General features: G+C 50.6%; 1 protein-coding gene and 1 long non-coding RNA gene across 5 annotated transcripts in view; one reads left to right on the forward strand and one right to left on the reverse strand.

The window, feature by feature from the left end:
• The window catches only part of SYK (spleen associated tyrosine kinase), an 83,220-nt gene that overhangs the window by 13,668 nt on the left and 49,459 nt on the right, over positions 1–20,093 (forward strand). For 3 of the 4 annotated variants that reach the window (XM_072761295.1, XM_072761289.1, XM_072761300.1), the window contains exon 2: positions 17,993–18,452. In XM_072761295.1, coding sequence (XP_072617396.1) covers positions 18,039–18,452 — 414 coding nt within the window. In that variant the 5' untranslated portion in view covers positions 17,993–18,038. The remainder of the gene's footprint in view (positions 1–17,992; positions 18,453–20,093) is intronic. The other variant, XM_072761294.1, reaches the window with a different exon arrangement.
• LOC140595213 (uncharacterized) lies at positions 19,123–19,816 on the reverse strand. Its single transcript, XR_011996733.1, has 2 exons — positions 19,637–19,816; positions 19,123–19,547 (listed from the first exon to the last, which is right to left on the reverse strand). It is a non-coding gene; the product is annotated as an uncharacterized lncRNA (long non-coding RNA).

The raw sequence follows: 20,093 nt of genomic DNA on the forward strand, positions 1-20,093 counted from the left end.
TCCCTTCCACAACCCCCCCCAAGCTCTGAGCAATTTTGGGCTGAAGCTCCATCACCAGGCACCTTACACAGTGACTGACCCCGCTATCCTGAGCTGTAGTCAGGGTGGAGAAGAACTGTTGCCATCTAGAACTTTATTTGTTTTGTTAGGAGCTCAGGAAAGTAGACCTCTTTGGATTTCTGGATGAGGAATCCTGGGACGTCTACACCGCTGACATGCATCTGGAATGGGTCTGAAGCCCATGTCTTCGGTGGGGGGGTCAGCCCTGCTCTAGCCTTCCGACCCTCGGTAGGCCATCGGAGCCTCCCCACCTTCCACAGTACTGTCATCCTGATGCTGGAATCACCCCCAGCCCCCCAGCCCCGAGGCCCCTGGACCATCTGGGACAGGCTCCCATCCTCCTCCGGCCTCGAGGGTGGCCAGGGAGAGGTTGAGTTTGCTCAACTAACAGGCTCCCTAACAGGCTCCTCCCCAACTACAGAGTCCAGGGGGAAAGTCCTCTGGTTTCTGAAAAGTGACTTTATTCCTTTTAAAGATTTTATGTATTTATTCATGAGAGACACAGAGAAAGAGGCAGAGACACAGGCAGAGAGAGAGAGAAGCAGGCTCCCTGAGGGGAGCCCCACGTGGGACTCGATTCCAGGACCCCGGGGTCATGCCCTGAGCTGAAGGCAGATGCTCAACCACTGAGCCCCCCAGGTGTCCCTGAAGTGGCTTTAATTAAAGCTCTAGACATCTGTTCCACTCCTTCATGGAACTTCTCTGCCTCAGGAATGTTGATCTTGCATATTTGGCGTCTCCTCTGTCCCTCTAGTACTTTTGTGCGGAGCTCCGTGTGGAGTTCCTTTCCATCCTTCGCAACCTACGCCACCCTATTCCCCTTGCTCTCTCTGACTGCGCACCTGTCCCCTCTCCACTGTTTGAAATTGCCGCCTTTCCCGCCTGCCCCGACCTCTGACTTCTCTGACTCTTGCCTCCTCACCACCACCCCCCCCACACCACCACCACTCACTTTTGTGTCTCCGGTTTGAGCTACTGTTTTAACCAAGCAATGATCCCAGTAGGCCCTTGGCTTCCATGGCTGTATGTGCGGCCATGACTTTATGGGCCTCCCACGTGTCTCTCCTATGGCTTCTCTCCTTTGATTCTGTCCGTGTCACTGTGTCGACCAGGGGTAGGTTCCTCCTCTTGGAAAAATGAGTCATGTTCGGAAGTGGCCCAGGATGTGTGCCAGGCCCACAGAGTGTTTTCCTCATTCTCAGTAATGCTGAGAGAGAGAGAGGGAGGGAGGGAAAGAGAGAGAGGAGGAGGCGGAAGGGGGGAAGGGGGAGGAGGAGGAGGAGGAGGGAGACAATTGGCTTAACATTTACTTCTTCCCAAGGAGGCTGCCAGCCATTCAGAATCTCCTCTCCACCCTCAAAAACTGGTTTGTACCCCACCGCTCCGTGGGCTTTGCCGGAGGTCTGCCCTGAGCCATACTCATCTTCCCTGAGGGTCTTCATGCTCCCAGGGTGAGCCTCGGCTGCAGTGGGTCCTGCTCCCTGCACACTGTTGTTTGGGGTTAGAGGAGTCCACTAATTTTCTGGCATTTCTCTCTCCTGTTCTTGTTGTGAGTTTGTTTCAGAGAGGAGGCAGCCATGGCCTCTCTACTCTGCAACAGCAAAGTTATCTGATGTTTTGGTCTTTGTGTTACAGAGCACCTTAAAGCATTTGTTATTTTCATTGAACAACCAAGTTTCTGCAGGAACAGGGAAGAATGAATAGAAGACATGATCAGAATGACCACAGACGTTCATGTGGCACCCTCTGCCTCTGTCAGCCTCTCTGCTCTGAGTGGCCAGCCAGGGCTGTTTCCTTGCCTGGCTGTTTGATCCATTCAGCACGTTGATTTATTGGTCACCTCCTGCCAGCCAGGAATAGTGCTAGGTGCTGGGACTATAGCAGTAGCCAAGATCCTTCCCTGTGCTCTCACCCTGTTTCTGGTGAGACTGAAAGAAAGAGCAGGAGCCCAGCCCCAGGCCTTGAGCAGACATGACCTCATGTGTTCCTCATGACAACCATCTTTTGGGGGAAATTTTAAAAGTACAGAAAAGTGCAACCACACTCACAGTAAACAAATATTGACATTCCCCCCACCCCTTGTTTTTGCCCTTATTTCTCCTAAAAGGACATTCCAAATAAAGTGAAGGCTACTTCCTTTTTATGGTGAGTAATTTGCCCGAGGCCAGAGAGCTGGTGAGCAGCAGGACTGATGTTTCAAGCTCAGGTCCCCCCGGGGGCAAAGGCTGTGCATTCTCTTGTTTACTTTAACGGGTCTCTTTTTAAATACACATTGGTGATGCCCTGTTCACTGTGTGGCTCGCCTGCAGCAAATATCAACACCTGTAACAGAGGACCAGACAGACGTGCTTCCTGACTATTTTTTGATATATGCATATAAAAGCTCTATTTTTGAGGATGCCAGGAAATTGTGTAGAGCCAACAAATACAGTGGGATGGGGTTGTCAAGAGCTAACACTAATAAGATAGAAGTTTTGCACATATTAGCATCTATTTACCATCATATGAATTTTACAATAACTGTACTTTCACATCTCTTTTGTGTACAAGTGACCATGGATGCTCTTGTGAACATTCTAGAAATCACTCAAAATGGGTGAAGGATGAATCTAACACATTTAGCATCTGATATAAGGTAGTGTACACTCGATCCCCATTATCCGCAGATACCGTTTGCAAATTCACCTACTCGCTGAAATGGTCTTGCGACTGCATAGCCAGAGCTCTGGGCACTTCCGCGGCCCTTTGTGGAAACGCACAGAGCATCAGAGCGTTGATTCGCCCCTGAGGTAGATGAGGCGCACTCTGCCTACGTGTCATTTTTGTGTCAATCGCATCCCACGTTTTCAAAACTTTTCTGCTTTTTGTTGGTGACTTTGCAGTTTAAAACCACCCGTAACCATAGTGCTAATGTGCTGTGTGGCGCATAAGGCTTCGATATGCCTTCTGGAGAAAATACATGTGAGATGGGCTTCCTCTGGGCAGGCGTTGCGGTGTTGCTGGTCATGGGTTCAGTGTTAGTTAAGCAACGATAGATGTTAAATCACGTGTCTTTGACCAGAAACACACTTAGAACAAACCTGTGCATTGATTGGCTGATGGCAATGTGTGACCACAGACTCCCAGGAACAAGCCTGTGTTTCCCCTAGAAGCAGTGGTTCCTTATTCACTAACGCAGTGTTCAGGGAAACTTTTTAGGACATAATTAGCACACGTAATGAGAATTGACTGTATTTTATTTTATTTTTCATATACAGCAGGGAAATGATTTTAATTTTTATATATATTTTTAAGATTTTATTAATTTATTCATGAGACACACAGGGAGAGGCAGAGACACAGGCAGAGGGAGAAGTAGGCTCCCTGAAGGGACCCCAATATGGGACTAGATCCCTGGACCCTGGGATCACGCCCTGAGCCAAAGGCAGATGCTCAACCACTGAGCTACCCAGGTGCCCCGGGAAATAATTTTCAAAACCAAGCTGGATTAGATGGGTTTTATAAGAGACATGATTTTGAAACAAATGAACTGTTTTACAAATACAGTGAAAATCCCTTAGTCATGCATTTCTTGTTCATTAATTGACAGATTTCTCTTGAGCTCCCACAACATGTCTGGCACCAGGCTCGTACCTGGGACATCAGTGAACAGGTGCAGAGGTCAGATCACAAACACCAGGATTGAAAGCAGTGTAGACAACTTGGTATTTCTGTTTAAATTTGTAACAAGCCCAATGAGTTCCCCAAACAAGAATATTCAAATTCTCACACAAATGTTTTTCTTATGAAAGAATAGTTTTTCATAGCCAGGATTTTTTTAAAAGGATTTTACTTATTTATTTGAGAGACAGAGTACAAACAGGATAGGGAGGAGTGAAGGGAGAACGAGAAGCAGGCTCCCCACTGAGCAGAGGAGCCCTTGACGATTCAAGGACCCTGAGATCATGGCCTGAGCAGAAGGCAGATGCTTAACAGACTGAGCCACCCAGGCGCCCTCATAGCCAATATTTCCAAGTAAATATTTTTTTAATAACCGGGGAGTAATTTTATGGCTGGTTTACTTCCAACTCCACAAGCTGGCAACTGGCGATGATATAGTAAATTGCACCTGTGGTGGGGTTGGGGGTGGGGAGGGGCTGTGGCTCATATTGTTCAGACCTGCAGGTCATCGGAGGTTATGTTTGTCACAGGCTAACTCAGGTGTGAGGCCGAAATCTCGGGGGCACATAAGGGCAGCAGTGGGCTTTTTCCTTCAGTGCCTCTGTCCTGCCTCATACAGCTCAGGTGCGAGGAAACACGTCCATACCTGGAGCGTGCCCAGGTCCCCACCACCCGTGACCTTTTGAGTTCCTCCAGTGCACGCGCAATTTATAAACTAGGGGATAGGACAGGAGCTTGTAAATGGCCATTTTGGTGACTCTCTGGAGGCTGAACGTGGACTAATTTGAGAGAGAGAAACTCCTCCGAGATGCAGCCTTAGGAAGGCCTCCGCTTGCTTGGTTTTTATCTCTAAAAGTCTCATTTTAAAGATACCTGGAAAATGTTTTACACGGGTATGGTAAGACACACTGACACGATTGTCATGGAGGAAGACGTTTTTATGCTCACAGATCCGTAGAAACAGGAGGTACCGTGTGCATGGCCACATGGGGAAATATCAGGGTTGGTAGGGAGGCAGAGGGAAAGGGAGAAGGTGGGCAAGAGCCCTTGTTGTGGTTTCTGCAGGAAAGGCGAGGTGAGGCAAGCAGGCTTGAAACAGGCTCCTCTGAACAATTTCATTGGGTTCTCAAGTGTGAGGGCTGTCCACTGTGGCCTGGCACCTGGCCCTAGGGTGTGAGGGCCCAGTCAAGTAGGGGATGGGGGATGGGTTGGCTCCTCATTTGTAGGAGAGGCCACTACTGTCTGCAGAAATTGTCCATCCATGCAGGGGGAAGTCTCTCTCTGGGATCAGCAAGACCCAGGCATCAAAACATCAGAAATACAGAAAATAAGAAAAAGAATAAAAAAAACGAGAAGAAAATGATATATACACGCCTCATGAGGTCATGAGGTTGTCATAGTGACAACGGAGAAAGCACCCCTTGTGACTGGTAGGGGGAGGAGAAGAATCATTGTGAAATGCACCCAGAGCCTTCTCCACAAGAGGCTCCTCTCCAAGGAGAAGATCTTGTCACCACTGTGTTCAGCTGAAGCAAAGGGATTCCTTGTACTCCACCTTGTGTCACCTGAAGGACAAAACCCCACACACCTATAATTAATGAGAGTAAGGCTTTAGGTAAATTGATTGGAACATAGTGGGCAGGAAAGGGAGTAGGGGGTTTGGAGGAGAAGCAGCTACACCACTGGAGAAACACTTGGACAGGTCACAGCCTCCTGGCCTGGCTCACTGAGAGCCTGAGAGTTAATGGCAGGGTCCTGCATGCCTCACCTCCCCAACAGTAGGGCATGGCATAACACTGGATGGCAGCTGAGAGAACAGTGGGCATACACTCCTCTGAGAAGGAGTAGTTGGGGAAACCCAAAGACAAGTGAAGACACAAAAATAAGACCGAAGAATGTGAAGTCTCACAAATGCAACGTGAGAAAACATGAAATCCTAGTAGAACGTCAGGTAAATCCTCACATGAAGGGCTGTTCACCACTTCCTATTATCTGATTCAACACTGCCAGGGTTTCAACAGCAACAACAACAAAAAGCCAAACACGTCCAGGTTTCAAAAAACATTACAAGGCATGCTAAAAGGGAAGTGAAAATACAGCCATCACAAGGATCCAGAAAACTCACAGAAAGAAACTAAACATAGAGAGAAAATCTTGAAAAAAGCGGGAGAGGGATGGAGACCCTATGCACAGTGGAACAAGGATCAGAGTTATTTATGGAAGACTTCTCATCTTAAACTGTGGAAACCAGAACTGGTGCTGTGAAATATTTTAAGTGTTGAGGGAGAAGAAAACACAAGCACCAACCTAGAATCTTATATCTAGCTCAAGTATCCTTCAAACGTGAAAGAGAAATCAAGACTTTCTTGAACAAACACACACTTAGAAGATTCCCCACTAGTTGGTCCTATGAAAAATATTACAAGAAGTTTTTCAGATAGAAGGTAGAGGATATAGATCCAAAATTTAGGTCTGCCTGAAGACAGGAGGAGCATCAAAGGAGGAAAAAGTCAATTAAAATATTTTACTTTTCTTATTTGAAATTGACCTAAAAGGCAGATCATTCATTTAAAGTAATAAAACCAAAAGTATACTAGTGATTCACACTGGTGAATAAGTGGAAGGAGTGGAAGCATTGTCACAGTTGTTGGGAGAGAAGAATGGGAATGCTTTTATTTTCATTTTTTAAAAGTTTTTATCTATTTATTCATGAGAGACAGGCAGAGACACAGGCAGAGGGAGAAGCAGGCTCCCTGTCAGGAGCCCGATGTGGGACTCAATCCCAGGACCACAGGATCACACCCTGGGCTGAAGGTAGATGTTCAACCACTGAGCCACCCAGGCATCCTGAATGGGAAGTAACTGTACCATATATGAAGTGGATAGTGTTATTTGAAAGTTAGATTTAAAAGTTAGATTTTAAATGTATATTTTTAACTCCAGGGCAACTAAAAATTTTAAAATTTATGCTGGGAAGATCTGCAGTGGAATCTCCTAAAATGATTAACATAAGAGAAAAGAGAAAAAGAGGAGAACAAAGAGACAACAAATGCAATGAATAAAAAAGTTGCAAATGTGTTAGACATCAATCCAACTAAATCAACAATCACTTTCAACATAGATGGTCTAACTACACCAGTTTAAAGTACAGAGTTTACAGGAGTGAACCAAAAACATGACCCAGGGCAGCCTGGGTGGCTCAGTGGTTTAGCACCGTCTTCAGCTCTTCAGCTCACTGTGATCCTAGGATCCCAGGATCGAGTCCCACATCAGGCTCCCTGCATGGAGGCTGCTTCTCCCTCTGCCTGTGTCTCTGCCTCTCTCTCTCTCTCTCTCTCTCTCTCTCTGTCTCTCATGAATAAATAAATAAAAACTTAAAAAAAGAAAAACGTGACCCAACCATATGCTGTCTACAAAAAAAAAAAAAAAAACCCTATCTTAAATGTGAAGACACATATGGATTAATGGTAAAGAAATGAAGAAAGTCCCTGCTAACACCAGTCAAAATAAAGATAGAATAGCTGTATTAATTTTAGCTAAAACAGACTTAAGAAAATGGAGGGCTATCAGGGATAAAGAGGAGTGTTACATAACCATAAAGGGATCAGTTATCCAAGAAGATGTAGCAATCTTCAAAATGTATGCACATAACAAAGAATATCAAAATACAGAAGGCAAACACTGAAAAAACTCAAAGGAAAATGGGCCAATCTACTATTGTAATTAAAGATCTCCATCCCCTTCTATCAATAATTGATAGACTAAGTAGATAATCAACAGGGTACAGATGACCTGAGTAGCACCTTTAATCCCATTGATCTACTTGACACTCATAAAGTATTCAATCCAACAACAGAAAAATGCACATTCTTCTCAAACGGACATGGAACATTTATCAACACAGAGCATGTGCTTGGAAAACATATGTAAAAAAAAAAAAAGAAAACATATGTAAACATTCTTAAATGAATAAAAAATAATATAAATTATGTTCTCAGAATATGGTGGAATTAGCCTAGAAATCAGTAGTAGAAAGATAGCTGTAAAATCTCCAAATATTTTTAAATTATACAACAGACTTTTAATTACTTTGTGGGTCAAAGAAGAAGTGTGAAGAGGAATGTGGAAGCATTTTTGAACAGAATAAAAATAAAAATGCAACCTAAAATTTGTGAAATTTAGCAAAAATAGTGCTTAGAAGGAAATTTATGAAGTACGAAAATTAGATAAAGAGGAATATATATAATCCACAACCTATACTTCTACCTTAGAAAACTGCGAAACAAAAGTGCAAATAAAGACTAAAAGTAAGAAAAAAAGCAATAATTAAAATGAGAGCAGAAATCCTTAAAATTAGAGATGGTAAACAAAAGAGAAGAGACAGATTCATTAGTATCAGAAATAGGAGATATCACTACAGATTACATGGACATCAAAAAGAAACAATGACCCACTAGTGTGGAAGAGTCTGTCCTCATCAATGTAATGACACACGTGAAACAGACTAATCCCTGAATGACAGAAACTACCAGGACTCATAGAAGGGAAAATAGCCTGAAGAGTCCTGACTTTTCAATTTAAGTCAATAATTTAATAACCTCCTCCCTGCCTGAGGAAAAAAACAAAAGACAAAAAACAAAAAACAACTGTGCTCATATGATTTCCTTGATGAATTATACCATACATTGAAGGAGGAAATTATACCAATTTTCAACAATTTTCTCTTCCAGAAAATAGAAGCAGAGGGACAGAGACCTCGATGTGACTTGATGTTTAGGTTGATATAGATCCAGATGTAGAAAGAGAGAGAGAAATCCTGCAGATAGTGCACATGGACGGCTTAAGTGTATTTGTATGTTGACTTCCTTTCTCTGTCATCTGAGAAGGTCTGGAGGCAATGACATCCCAGAGCAGTGAGCACACCTTGTGCCCAGATCTTGGTCTCTGATACCACTGTCAATCGCAAGGGACAGAGAAATGAGAGAGTGTAGAAGTGGAGTAAGAAACATACTTGAGACACTTGCTGTATCTTTAGTGCCAGAAATAATGAAGTGCCCCCCAAAACCAAACCAAAACAAAAACCACAGTGATAGAGCCATTTTAAAAAGGGCCCAGGAACCAGCTAGGAGGGTTCCTAGTGGGCGTACTGGGACAGTCAGCGTAACAGAATAAAGTAGTATTGGCTTAAAACCTAAAGTATAAAATAAATACCTTTGAGTCCACACCTACATAAATAAATGATTGAATAAATAAACAGGAAGGGAAGAATAGATACATCTGCTCTGCAGAAGAATCCTGAACAATTTATGTAGATACTCAAGAAGGTGGAACATACCTTCCCTGCACGTGGAGAACCTCTGCTGTGAGGGGACAGAAAAGGGACTCCATGTTTGGCCAGAAGGCCTCGCGGAGGTCCTGCTTGCACTCCCCTGAGGGCCTCGGAAGGCTGAGGCTAAGGAAGGGCTGGCCTCAAGCGCTGGCTCCACCACGACTCCTATGGTCCTGTTACCTGTGAGGTAACAGGCCTCCTGAGCCTGATGCCAGGCCCGATGAACCCGGGTACCACCGCCTTTAGGGATGCAGCCAAGCCAGCTGGTGCCCTGTGACCCAGTGCTGGTGAGCTTTCTGTTGCCATCCTGCCATCTGGGTCATCATCCACTGTCACTCTCACGGCTCTCACCGGCCAGGCCAGCACTAAAGGTGCATACCTGGCCTTTCGGTGGCCCGAGTTTGTCGTCTGTAAGATGGCAATGCTTCTTGTGTAGAGCTGTGGCTTCCGTAGGCTTGGGGTGCAGGTTGGCTTCTGTTACTTTTCCAAGCACATCCTTGTGCGTCTCCTGGCCGCACCAAAGTAAACCCCCACCAGGGGTGGTCTCTCAGTGTTGCACCTCTGGTGATGCTTCGGAGTGGAGTCTGGCCTCCCCCAGCTCTCGTTCCAAGTGTGGGGGATGGCACAGCCTGGAGTGTGACATTTAAAGCCATGCTCTTTGCACGGAGCATGTGTGTACAGATGTTTGGAAAGTACCTCCCATCTCAAACGGCGACCCTTGTAAAGTTGTGTCTCCCACTGGTACTGCGAGCGGCTGCCCCCAGGGGATCTGCGACGGGGCCTGAGAGAGCTCTGACTCCACACATAGGCCCTCCTGACTCGAAGACCACATCTGCTCAGCCTCGCCGGCCCCCTGCCGGGCATGGGCATCCTGATGAGATTTCTCTAGGATTCTTCTCCTATTTGATCCGGCCTTACAGGGGAATTAGATACTTATAATGTCTTTGGGCTTTTTCAAAAACGTTTAAGGTACCCACGAAAATTTTGGTGTACCCTGCTTGGCACTTAGGTTCCTAAAGTAACACAGGGGTCGTTGAGTAAGAACTCCCGGGGCACTGCTTGTCCCCAGGCACACAGCGCAACAGGCCCAGCAGTGTCCACTGGCACCCTCAGAGGTGAGTCTGTTCCGGCGGGATCCGGGTCCTGGGGGTTGGCTGCATCTGAATGCACTGTTGAAGGAAGCCTGTGGCATGGGGGATCTGCACTTCTGCTTTCCGGTTGGGTTTGTGTCGAGGCTGGAGGTGGAGGCCCACTTCCCTAATTACAGACACTGTGCAGCAGTGGTGTGAAGGCCTCTGGCTTGTAAGAGGCCGTGTCTTCTGCTCTGTCTCATTTCCGCTCTTTTCCCTTTGACTGCTCCTCTCCATTCTTGTGGGCTCCCCCTGCCACACACCCTCCCACACACATACACTCCCTGCTGGCCTGGACCTCTGATTCCAGACCTGCCTTTGAATCCAGGAAAGGAATGTAGGTTGCACATGTGGGAGTCAAGCACACCCAGAGCCCCAGCCTCCCACCCTCCTGGGGTGTCTGCAGGAAGGGGGCCACTCACAGGTTTCAGCAGGTCCACAGCTGCACCTGAGTTGCTCCCCGAGGCAGCCCGAGCTCTCCCACCGAGTGCATGCCTGTGCCATTCCGTTCCCTTCCTGCAGTTGTCAGGTGGCCAAACCATGCTTCTTCCCATCACATAACCTTTGCCACCTACTCAAGCACAGAGTATACTTGTGTCACAGGTTTATGACATCCAAGAGCACCGGCCAAGGCTGCTGTGATGTGGGGCAAGCATGAGTCCCCCACAAATATCCTTCCACAGACTTGAAAAAGGTGATAGTGACTTCTAATATATATCAAGTGACTCTTTCTGTGGAGGTCTTAACCCAGTTTAGTGCATCCTTGCGTGTTTACATCAGGTGATTGGGTTTCTTGCTGCCTCAGGGTCCCTGTGTTTATGTGAACGAGGTGCAGGGATGAGAACCCCAAAAGTAGTGTCCAGAAGCTGAAAACCTCAGCCAGGGACCTCTGGATGGGACAGGAGAAGCCAAGTCTCTGTGGGATGACCGGGGCTTCCCCAGAGGGTCACCAGGAGGGTCACATGGAGCAGAACCAAGGAGAGTGTGGCTGTTTCACTGTCTGTCCGGCTTCCCTGTGTGGTTTGCCACGTGAAGAGGCCGCTGACAGCTGTCAGTCGTGATCAGTGTGCTCTCATGCCTATTACTTCATTGTTTTTATTTTTCCTGCTTTCGGGACACAGTGGCTGGGTGTCCAGAAACCTGCTGGCTACAACCCCACCCTCTCCGTGCTAAGCCTGCTGGGCCTGAGCTGGGGCGAGACCCCCACTTCCAGGGTTGAGTCTGGGCCAGGCCTCAGGACCACATATGGCCAGTTCAGGGTGTAGGTGAGTAGGAGCTCCCGCTGAGAAGCTGAACCTGCAGCGACTTCCAGTAACACCAGAAGGCAGGACAGGTGTAGAGGTTCTCATAGTCTTGGGGTTAACTCTGGGCCCCTGGAGCAGACTCCTGCTCCCCGGAGCCACTTCTGGGGTGCAAAGAGTCTCTCTTTCCCACATGGCACCCAGAAAAAAAAAATCACTTGCACATAGTAGATGCTCAACAAACATAAAGAGTGAATAAATGATTTATATTTTAATGTTAAATTCACTTAGGGTGGGCTGGTCTCTTGCATGCAACCAAATATGTTGAGAGTTAACATTTATGTTGACGTCAGCACATAGTATCTGTGATTTGTGCTACTGGGTCGAAGAGGAAGCATCGCTTCGGCTTGGAAGCAAGGTTCTCTGTGGAGCCTGAAAATCTAGGTGTTGGCTAAGATGCATCAATCTTTCCTCCATGCGTCGTTAGGACCTGAAGTTTGGAGGCATCAAAAAAGAACGCAGGTTGGAAGGTTTGGGTGGTATTTTCAAGTATTGAAACTTCTCCCTCTCTTTCTAAATTTAGTAAAACACACACACACACACACACACACACACACACACACAAAGCACTTTCTCCAGCCTTAGATTCACCTTTTGTTTCTGAAATGTGTGTCTTTGTACTCTGGGAAGCTGTGCTTTCCCACAAATGCAGAAGGGGGGCGCGGGGCAGAGACGGCATTGCAGGGCTCGGCCTGGGGAGACGGCGTCTGCAGCAGCGGCCAGCGGGCGGGCAGGCCTCGGGACGCTGGGCCAGGGCTGCGGCGCGGCCCCCCGGAGGGCGAGCCCCTATCGCTCAGGAAGCCGGTGGACACGGGACTGACTCAGGCGGGGCGCCATGGGTTCTGTTTCTCCATGTGTGGCCACAGCGTCTGTGTCCACGTGTTATCTCCCCCGCCCCCCTGGAGATCCTGCTGCAGGAGGCAGCGCCCACCGCCCGCCCTCTGCAGACCGGCCCAGGGTGGTCCTCCTCTGGGGCCTCCTGGGGCGGGGGTCCACACTGCACCTGCCGGGCCTGCTCACGTGTCCAGTAATCAGCCAGCCCCTGCCCCGCCCGCTAGGCAGCCCTATTGACCCTGCAGGCTGGGCTCTTTCCTCTTTTTTATGTAAATGAATCAAACCCGCAGATGAGGGTGTTCTTTTTATATGCGTCCCACACTTAGTTTTTTGTATGTTGGTAAATTGAACACCAATAAAAATTAATTAAAAAAAAAATTTTCTCAGCTGCAAGCAGTGGAGGGAATTCCCAGGCAAATTTTTATCAGGGTTGCTTTGCATTGAGGGGGGCAGGCTGTGTGGCTCTGAGTGTCCTAAGCCGAGGTACCTCGTCACCCCTTCCTGATTCTGTTCCCCCGCCTGCCCGGCAGGACTCTGGCAGAAATTGTCTCCAGATATTTCCCCAGACTGCCATTCGCTTCTGCCACGGTCACCTCTGCGCATTATAGGAGGCTGTGGGGCTGGGGGATGTGGACCGGCCACATTAGCATGCTGAGCGCCGTGGGAATCGTTCTCTGCAGGAAGTACAAGGAGCCGCGCCTGTGCGGTAGAGAGCACAGCTTGGGCAGGAGCCACGCTTCAGTGGGTCTTAAGCCCTGGTCTGGGCCCCCTGAAAACCCGGACGGATAGGGCTGAAGAAGAATGCAAGCACGGAGACCCGGGCGAAGGTTCAAGGCCCTGAAACAAACACGGATTCGGGGAACGGGTGTAGGACCGTGGTCTCAGCCCAGGCAGCGAGTGCATCTCCCTCCGCAGCGATGGGTCCTTGCAGGGGCAAGCGAGCAAACTCGGGCAGTCAGGACTCATTATTTTCTTTTTAATTATTTTTTAATTGGAGTTTGATTTGCCAACATATAGTATAACACCCAGTGCTCATCCCGTCAAGTGCCCCCCTCAGTGCCCGTCACCCAGTCACCCCAACCCCCCGCCCTCCTCCCCTTCCACTACCCTTCATTATTCACAGTTTCCACAGTTAGGACTTCGCCTTCTCGCTGAGCTGTTTTCACAACCTCCAGCCAGTGCTCGCCTCGTCTGCGTGGTTTGTGGACACGCCGAGCAGCAGAATGCAAGCTTCCTGACACACCCGCTCCCAGCTGAGGTCCAGCGAGGCCAGCCCCTGCCTCCTTGTCCGGGCTCAGGCTGCACACAAGTGTCCTCCTCGTGGTCGATTTACTACCATGATTGGTTGATTGATTGATTGATTTTTCTTTTCTTTTCTTTTCTTTTTTTTTTTTTTTTGCACTTCTTGCCGCTTTTGGTTGGTGATTTTGTTGAGGATGGCCCCAGGCTTTGTGCCGTGCGCCATGCCGTGTTCCTAAGTGACCCAAGGGTCAGTTTCATTCTGGGTGAGCCAAGTAAGCCATGACATTGAGCAGTCAAGTGGTCAAGAGTAAAGATAATGGAACCAGAGTGTCTGGATTCAAAATTCAAACCCTGCTTTTGCCACCTGGCCTGGAGACCTGATGCAGTTAAGAAACCAGTGCTTTGTTTTCTGTTAATTAAATGGACATGATACCACCTACATCTTCAGGTTTCAGATGGGGACCAGGACCTGCTACATAATAAATTCTCAAAAATGTTACTACTGTGAGGAGGAGGATTACTGAAGGATTACTCCAGATTTCTCTTCTGGCACCTTGACCGCCATGGGACTCTGCTCTTCCCCGGCCTTCCCTGTCCTTCGTTCACAGTGATGATGGCAGTGAATTACACCAGGGGACATTGGAACCTCCAATTCACCGCTGAGGATGCTAATGCAGTGGAAGGGACGTGTCAGGCCAAAACCCAGGTTTCCAATCAGGGCGCATGGTGGAGGAGGGCATTGCCCCAGGGAACATTTGGAGACATCTGGAGACAGTTTGAGGTTGTCACTGTGGGGGACTTGGGGGAGTGCTACTGGCATTAATCAGTGGAGGCCAGGCTGTCAGGACAAGACAGCTCCCACATCAGAATGACCTAGACGGAACATCCGGAAACCCTGGGCCAAGGTCATGTCGGGTGACGGATGCGAAGAACCAAGAGAAGGAGTGTGGGGACGTGCTTTGGCTGCTGTGCAAGGGCATCATGCATTAGCTAGAAGCCCAGTGGGAATTCTGGGGTGCCAAGGCCACCCACGGTCATGACTGTGGATGCCAGGAGCAGACCCAGGGGTGGCCTGCGCCCCTGCTTGTTGAGGTCTCTGCGGTGGTGGCATCAACCCTGGCTGCACTTTGAAGGGGGTCTCAGAAGAGTGACATGGAACTGTGTGGGCGAAGTGCCCAGAATGGTGAACGCTCTGGAAGCAACATCGGGGGGCAGGGGGGAGGACACTGAAGTGCCAGCAGAGGGAAGATCATCTGGGGAGGCAGAAGTACCTGCATGTCCTGTCAGCAGATGGGGGGCTGGGCAGGAGGAAGAGAGGCCGGAAGTCGGGCACACAGGTGCCCCCCACGCGGGAGCAGTGATCCAGGAGGAGTCTGGCCTGTCCTCTGGGTTCTCTGGCCCTGGCTCGGTGCTGTCTGCCTGGTGAAGTGGCTGCATGTTGGGGGTCATGCGTTACTGCAGAAACTCTAAAAGAAAGAGAGATGGGCATGCTTCCCTCTAACAGGCATTCTGAGAGCACCTAGGAAGCCCTGGGGTGCTGGGGGACCTGGGGAGCTCCCGTCTTAGAGTGGGAAGACCTGGCTCCTGGGGAAGGCAATGATGGAAATAAACTGTTTTATGAGATAAAGATGAATGGGGGCAGGTCCTCAGCTTACACCTCTCTGGGAGGTGGCCTGAGCGGAGACCACAGGCCTGAGGAGGGATGAGCAGTGACCGGCAACAGGGAAGGTCTCTGCCCATGAGGACAGGAAGGAAGGGTGGATGGCCAACGTGGGCAAGGTGAGAAGCGGCTCGGGCCAAACCAAGTAGGGTTTGGGATGGCACAGGAAGGTGACCTGCCCACATTCCCCCACCTGCCGTGTAGGGAGCAGACCGTTTGGAGGGCAGGTGGCAGGAGGAACTGGTAAGACCCCGCAACATGTGCTACCAGGGTGGCGATGGGAGTTGGTGAGAAGCCGTGGCTGTGGGACGTATTTAGAGGAGAACTGAGGTGAGATCCCCGGAGGTCCCTGGTCCACCCTCCAGCACGGAGCTCACTGCTTCCTAAAGGAATGGACACCCCAGGGAGTGAGCAGGCTGGCCCCCGCCTCCGTGGGGCTGTGCGCTGTTACAGGGAGGGCTCTGGAGACTCCAGGGTCTTGTCCTCAGCTGCTGTTTAAGGTCGGTGTCATTTCCCCGGTTAGGGCCGGCCGAGGGAGGGATGCGCCTGAGCAACCAAAGCCCCCTCAGGGGCCCTCGAAAGCTGAGCTGTGTGTTGGACGTGCAGGTGGAAATATCAGGGGCGCGGTGTTCAGGTCAGCAGCTCAGTGGGTGCAAGTGAGTGTGCAAGTGCTGGGCCTGCCAGTAGCAGGGGGTGGGGGGCATGTGCAGGGGGAAGATGAGGCCGGAGACCCAGCCCCAGCACCCAATGGGTGCAGAGTAACTGAAGGAAGGAGCCACGGAAGCTGGGGTCTGCAAAGGAGAGAGAAGGACCCAGGGAAGCGCAGGGGCTGGGCTCTGTCCAGGGCTTCTGGAGGTTGAGCCAGGTGAGGCGAGTCAACAGGCTGCGCGTGTGGGTCTTGGATGCAGGTCCAGCGAGGGGCATGGCAGCCACCTTGTTGACACTGGGGGCCACATTCTGATGGCACAATGCATTCTGCGTTTTGACGGAGCCCACATGACGTGCAGCGTGGGTCTGCAGGCAGATAAGCTGGATGTGCATGCGGAGAGTGGGGCCCTGAGAGCTCCACGGCACGGGCGGAGCCAAGTGCAAGGATGGTGTGCCCAGGGGCCTCTCTGACAGGGGGCAGTGGCCCAAGAGGGGAGACCAGTGCCATAGATGGGGGTGCCTAGAGGGAAAAAGCACTGGAAGAGAAATACTGCTCCTTCCCAGAGAGGTCTTGTTGTTAATGGCACCCTTGGACATACGTGCGAGTATAGACAGGATGTAGCAAAGCAAACCTGGCTGAGACAGGAACTACTAGAACCCCGACGAGAAAAAACTTATGATTTTAGTCAAATGCAAAAAAAAAAAAAAAGAGAAAGAAAGCCAGAAAATTGTTTATATCATTACATTATAATAAACCTGATTTTTTGGGGGGTGGGGCTCACTCAGGAGAACAGATTTGCAGTATTGGCTGGAGATAGTCATTACCTGTGTCTGGCAGGTATTCTCGTGTTTGATCACTGCTTGTCGGGAAATCTGTGTTGTGGAGACGCTGTATTCACATGGCCGTGTGCATGTCTGTGGTGTGTGTTCTGTGCGCGTCCGAGTGTAACACAGAGGGGTGTGCGCTTTCCTCCGTAGGTGTACAGACAGAGTTACCCAGGTAATTTTCCATTGGTGACCAGCCCCTTTTGGTTAAAATATAGGCTTCTTTGGATATTTTTTGGATAATGGCATATTCTGTTCTCATCTACAAGCACAACTGAGGGAACATGCCCTCCCGGTTACAGATGCAGCCGCTTCCTCCATGCCACTCTTCTGAAGAGCACACGTCCTTGTTGTGCGAGGAGCAGCTTCTCTGGGACAGGTGTCCTCATGAGATGCAGAACCCGCGCTGGTTCTATAATATCAGCCACGCACATGGTGCATGGTGGGTGCCAGGAAGTGGTCTGCAGAAGGACAGGGAAGGGACAGCCGGCCGCCCAAGGCCAGAGGAACCTGCGGAGAGGCTGTGCCTCTTCATCCTCGGGGTGTGGGCTTGCAGTCCTGCCCCTGAAACCCCCCACCCCCCAACCCTCCCAGACGGGCATGCATGGGCTGTGGTGCCGGCCATCCCACTCTTACACAGTATGTGAACACGGCTAGTGCCTGGGCTGTCTGGTGAGGGCCTACCAGACGAGACCCACTCGAAGGCCAGCGTCCAGGTACAATAGTTGGGGAACATCTTTGCTGCCCATGACCAGCCATGCGTGTCTGTGACGGCTGTCTCCATCTCCCAAGGCCGCTGGGCCAGGCTTTCCTGGGGTCTGCGCTATGCACCTGCTGGCCAGCGGGCCAGCGTGCAGGCCATCTTCCCATGGGATTTCCCTTTGTGATGTGTCTCTTAGAATTATCTGTCCCTACCAAGAAAAAAAAAAGAGGTTAACCTGGTCACATTTGTCTACTGCTCTGTATTGGAGCTTGATACTAAGAGGGCGTGTTTGGAAATTGATTCTGTGCAAAAGATGGAAGGATGGGAAGGACCTGGTTCCACCGCCAGGTCCCAAGAGAGAAGAGCTTCCTGTCGGGAGGGCCTGGCCCGGGTCAGCAGTTGAGCAACCTGACCTTGCTGCTCAGGTCCTGACCAATGTCCCATCTTCTCTCCTCTCCTCTCCTCTCCTCTCCTCTCCTCTCCTCTCCTCTCCTCTCCTCTCCTCTTCTCTTCTCTTCTCTTTCTTTTGTTTTCTTTTCTTTCTTTTTTTTTCTTTTTCTTTTTCTTTTTCTTTCTTCTTTTTTTTTTTTTTTTTGCCAGGAAGACCTCCACGCGTGCCCTCGGCCCCTGACGGGGAGGTGCAGGCATGGCGGGAAGCATGGCCGACAGCGCCAACCACCTGCCGTTCTTCTTCGGCAACATCACCCGGGAGGAAGCGGAGGACTACCTGGTCCAGGGCGGCATGAGCGACGGGCTGTACCTGCTGCGCCAGAGCCGCAACTACCTGGGCGGCTTCGCGCTGTCGGTGGCGCACGGGAGGAAGGCGCACCACTACACCATCGAGCGCGAGATGAACGGCACCTACGCCATCGCGGGCGGCAGGACGCACGGCAGCCCGGCCGAGCTGTGCCACTACCACTCCCAGGAGTCCGACGGCCTCGTCTGCCTCCTCAAGCAGCCCTTCCACCGGCCGCCCGGGGTGCAGCCCAAGACCGGCCCGTTCGAGGATCTGAAGGAGAGCCTCATCAGGGAGTACGTGAAGCAGACCTGGAACCTGCAGGTGCGCCTGGGGCTGCGAGAGGACGGTCCCCCCTCCTGGGGGGGTCACTTCAGAGAGGGCAGCCTGGCCTGTGGTGATGCGGGTCACCCAGTCACCCAGCTCACACGGGGGGACCTCCTGACAGGCATCCCAGGTGTCGGCTGCTTTTATGTACCTGAAGGGGGGCGCGTGGTGCGTGCTGATGGGCTCCTGGTTCTGTAGCTTCTTCCTACCACATCTCCGTTAGAACATTCTGGGTGAGCGTGCACGTGGCTGCAGCACCTGTGGCTGGCTGACCGCCTGGTGTTCCCTCCCACGCCCTGGAGCGCACCTCCCTGGCACCCAGTGACCGGCACTTAGTGACTCCAGGAACTTCCCTCAGCCCGTCATTTGCAGCCCCCGGGCACGATGACCCCCAGCACGGCGGCCAGCCCCAGGGAAGGCACAGGTGTTGAATTAGCCAGACTGACAAGTCGTCCCCCGGAAGGGCCCCGGATGGTGAGGCAGCTCGGCTCACCGCTTGGACCTGTGTGTGCACGTATTTCTCTTGCACTTCCCTGTGTTGGTGGTGCTAATGCACGTGGGTGTGAGATGGGATAGGTGCTTGGAGGGTTCTACACAGTGACTGCTTTCCCTCCGTGAGTGGGGTCGACACGAATTCATGCTTGCAGGCAGGTTAGCAGGACTCTGGTCAGGAGTTGTCATTAGCATTTATTAGATATGCCTGAGACCATCTTTTTTACGTTTTTCGAAGTCAGACAGATCTGATTTATGGAGTTATAACCTATACACAGTGATGTTAAGCTTTTAGGGGTACAGTTCTATGATTTTTGACCAACACAGGGCCCCATGTAGGTCCCACCACAATCAAAATGAGCTGCTCCCAGCCCAGCTCCCAGCAGCCTCCCTTTGGTCCCACAGTGATTGTCTTTTCCAGAACGTTCTATAGGAAGGGACTCACAGGCCTGTAGCATTTTGGGCTGCCTTCTTCCCCTCTGCATGATGATGCATTCGCGACTCAGAGCCAAGTAGCATCCCGCTCCTTTCCCTTTGAATGGCTTTGTTCTGGCTGCTGCTCTGGGTTGCACCTGTCACGATTTCTGTGTCTCAAGCCACCTGTAGCAGGACAGATTTTCCATCTCCAGCTCCTCCCTGTCCTCCCTCCTCCCTTCCCGCGTCTAGATTGGGTTCCTTATAATGTTTACCTCCTCTTGTCCTCATCGTAACTTCCAATGATCCAATGTAGGGTCTTCATTCACAGCTGCGGGGGGTACCTCACTCTCTCCACTCCCTAAGCACGGTTGGGAAGGGAGGTCACCCAGCTGTCAGCCCCCTCCCCATGTGTTTTCCACGTCATCCGTGTCCTGTGGCGACATCTCCTGCAGTGTGAGGGCTTGGAGGAGGCCTCGGCGGGCAGCCAGGAAAGCCATGTGTCCTTTGTGGCACATGTCCTGGGGCTTCTGAGTGGTCGGAGGGGTGGGGCTCTGATGCAGAGCCATCAATTCATGCAGGACTGCCATCCCTCTGGACCTCGGGGATGGTGCCAGATGGTTTCTAAAGCCCTGTTTGGCTTAAAAAGGCCAACCTCCAGGGATGCCTGGGTGGCTCAGCGGTTTAGTGCCTGCCTTTGGCCCAGGGCATGATCCTGCAGTCCCGGGATCG

Source organism: Vulpes vulpes, chromosome 1 (genome assembly GCF_048418805.1).
Source record: "Vulpes vulpes isolate BD-2025 chromosome 1, VulVul3, whole genome shotgun sequence".
In the NCBI taxonomy this organism is placed as follows: Eukaryota; Metazoa; Chordata; class Mammalia; order Carnivora; family Canidae; genus Vulpes; species Vulpes vulpes.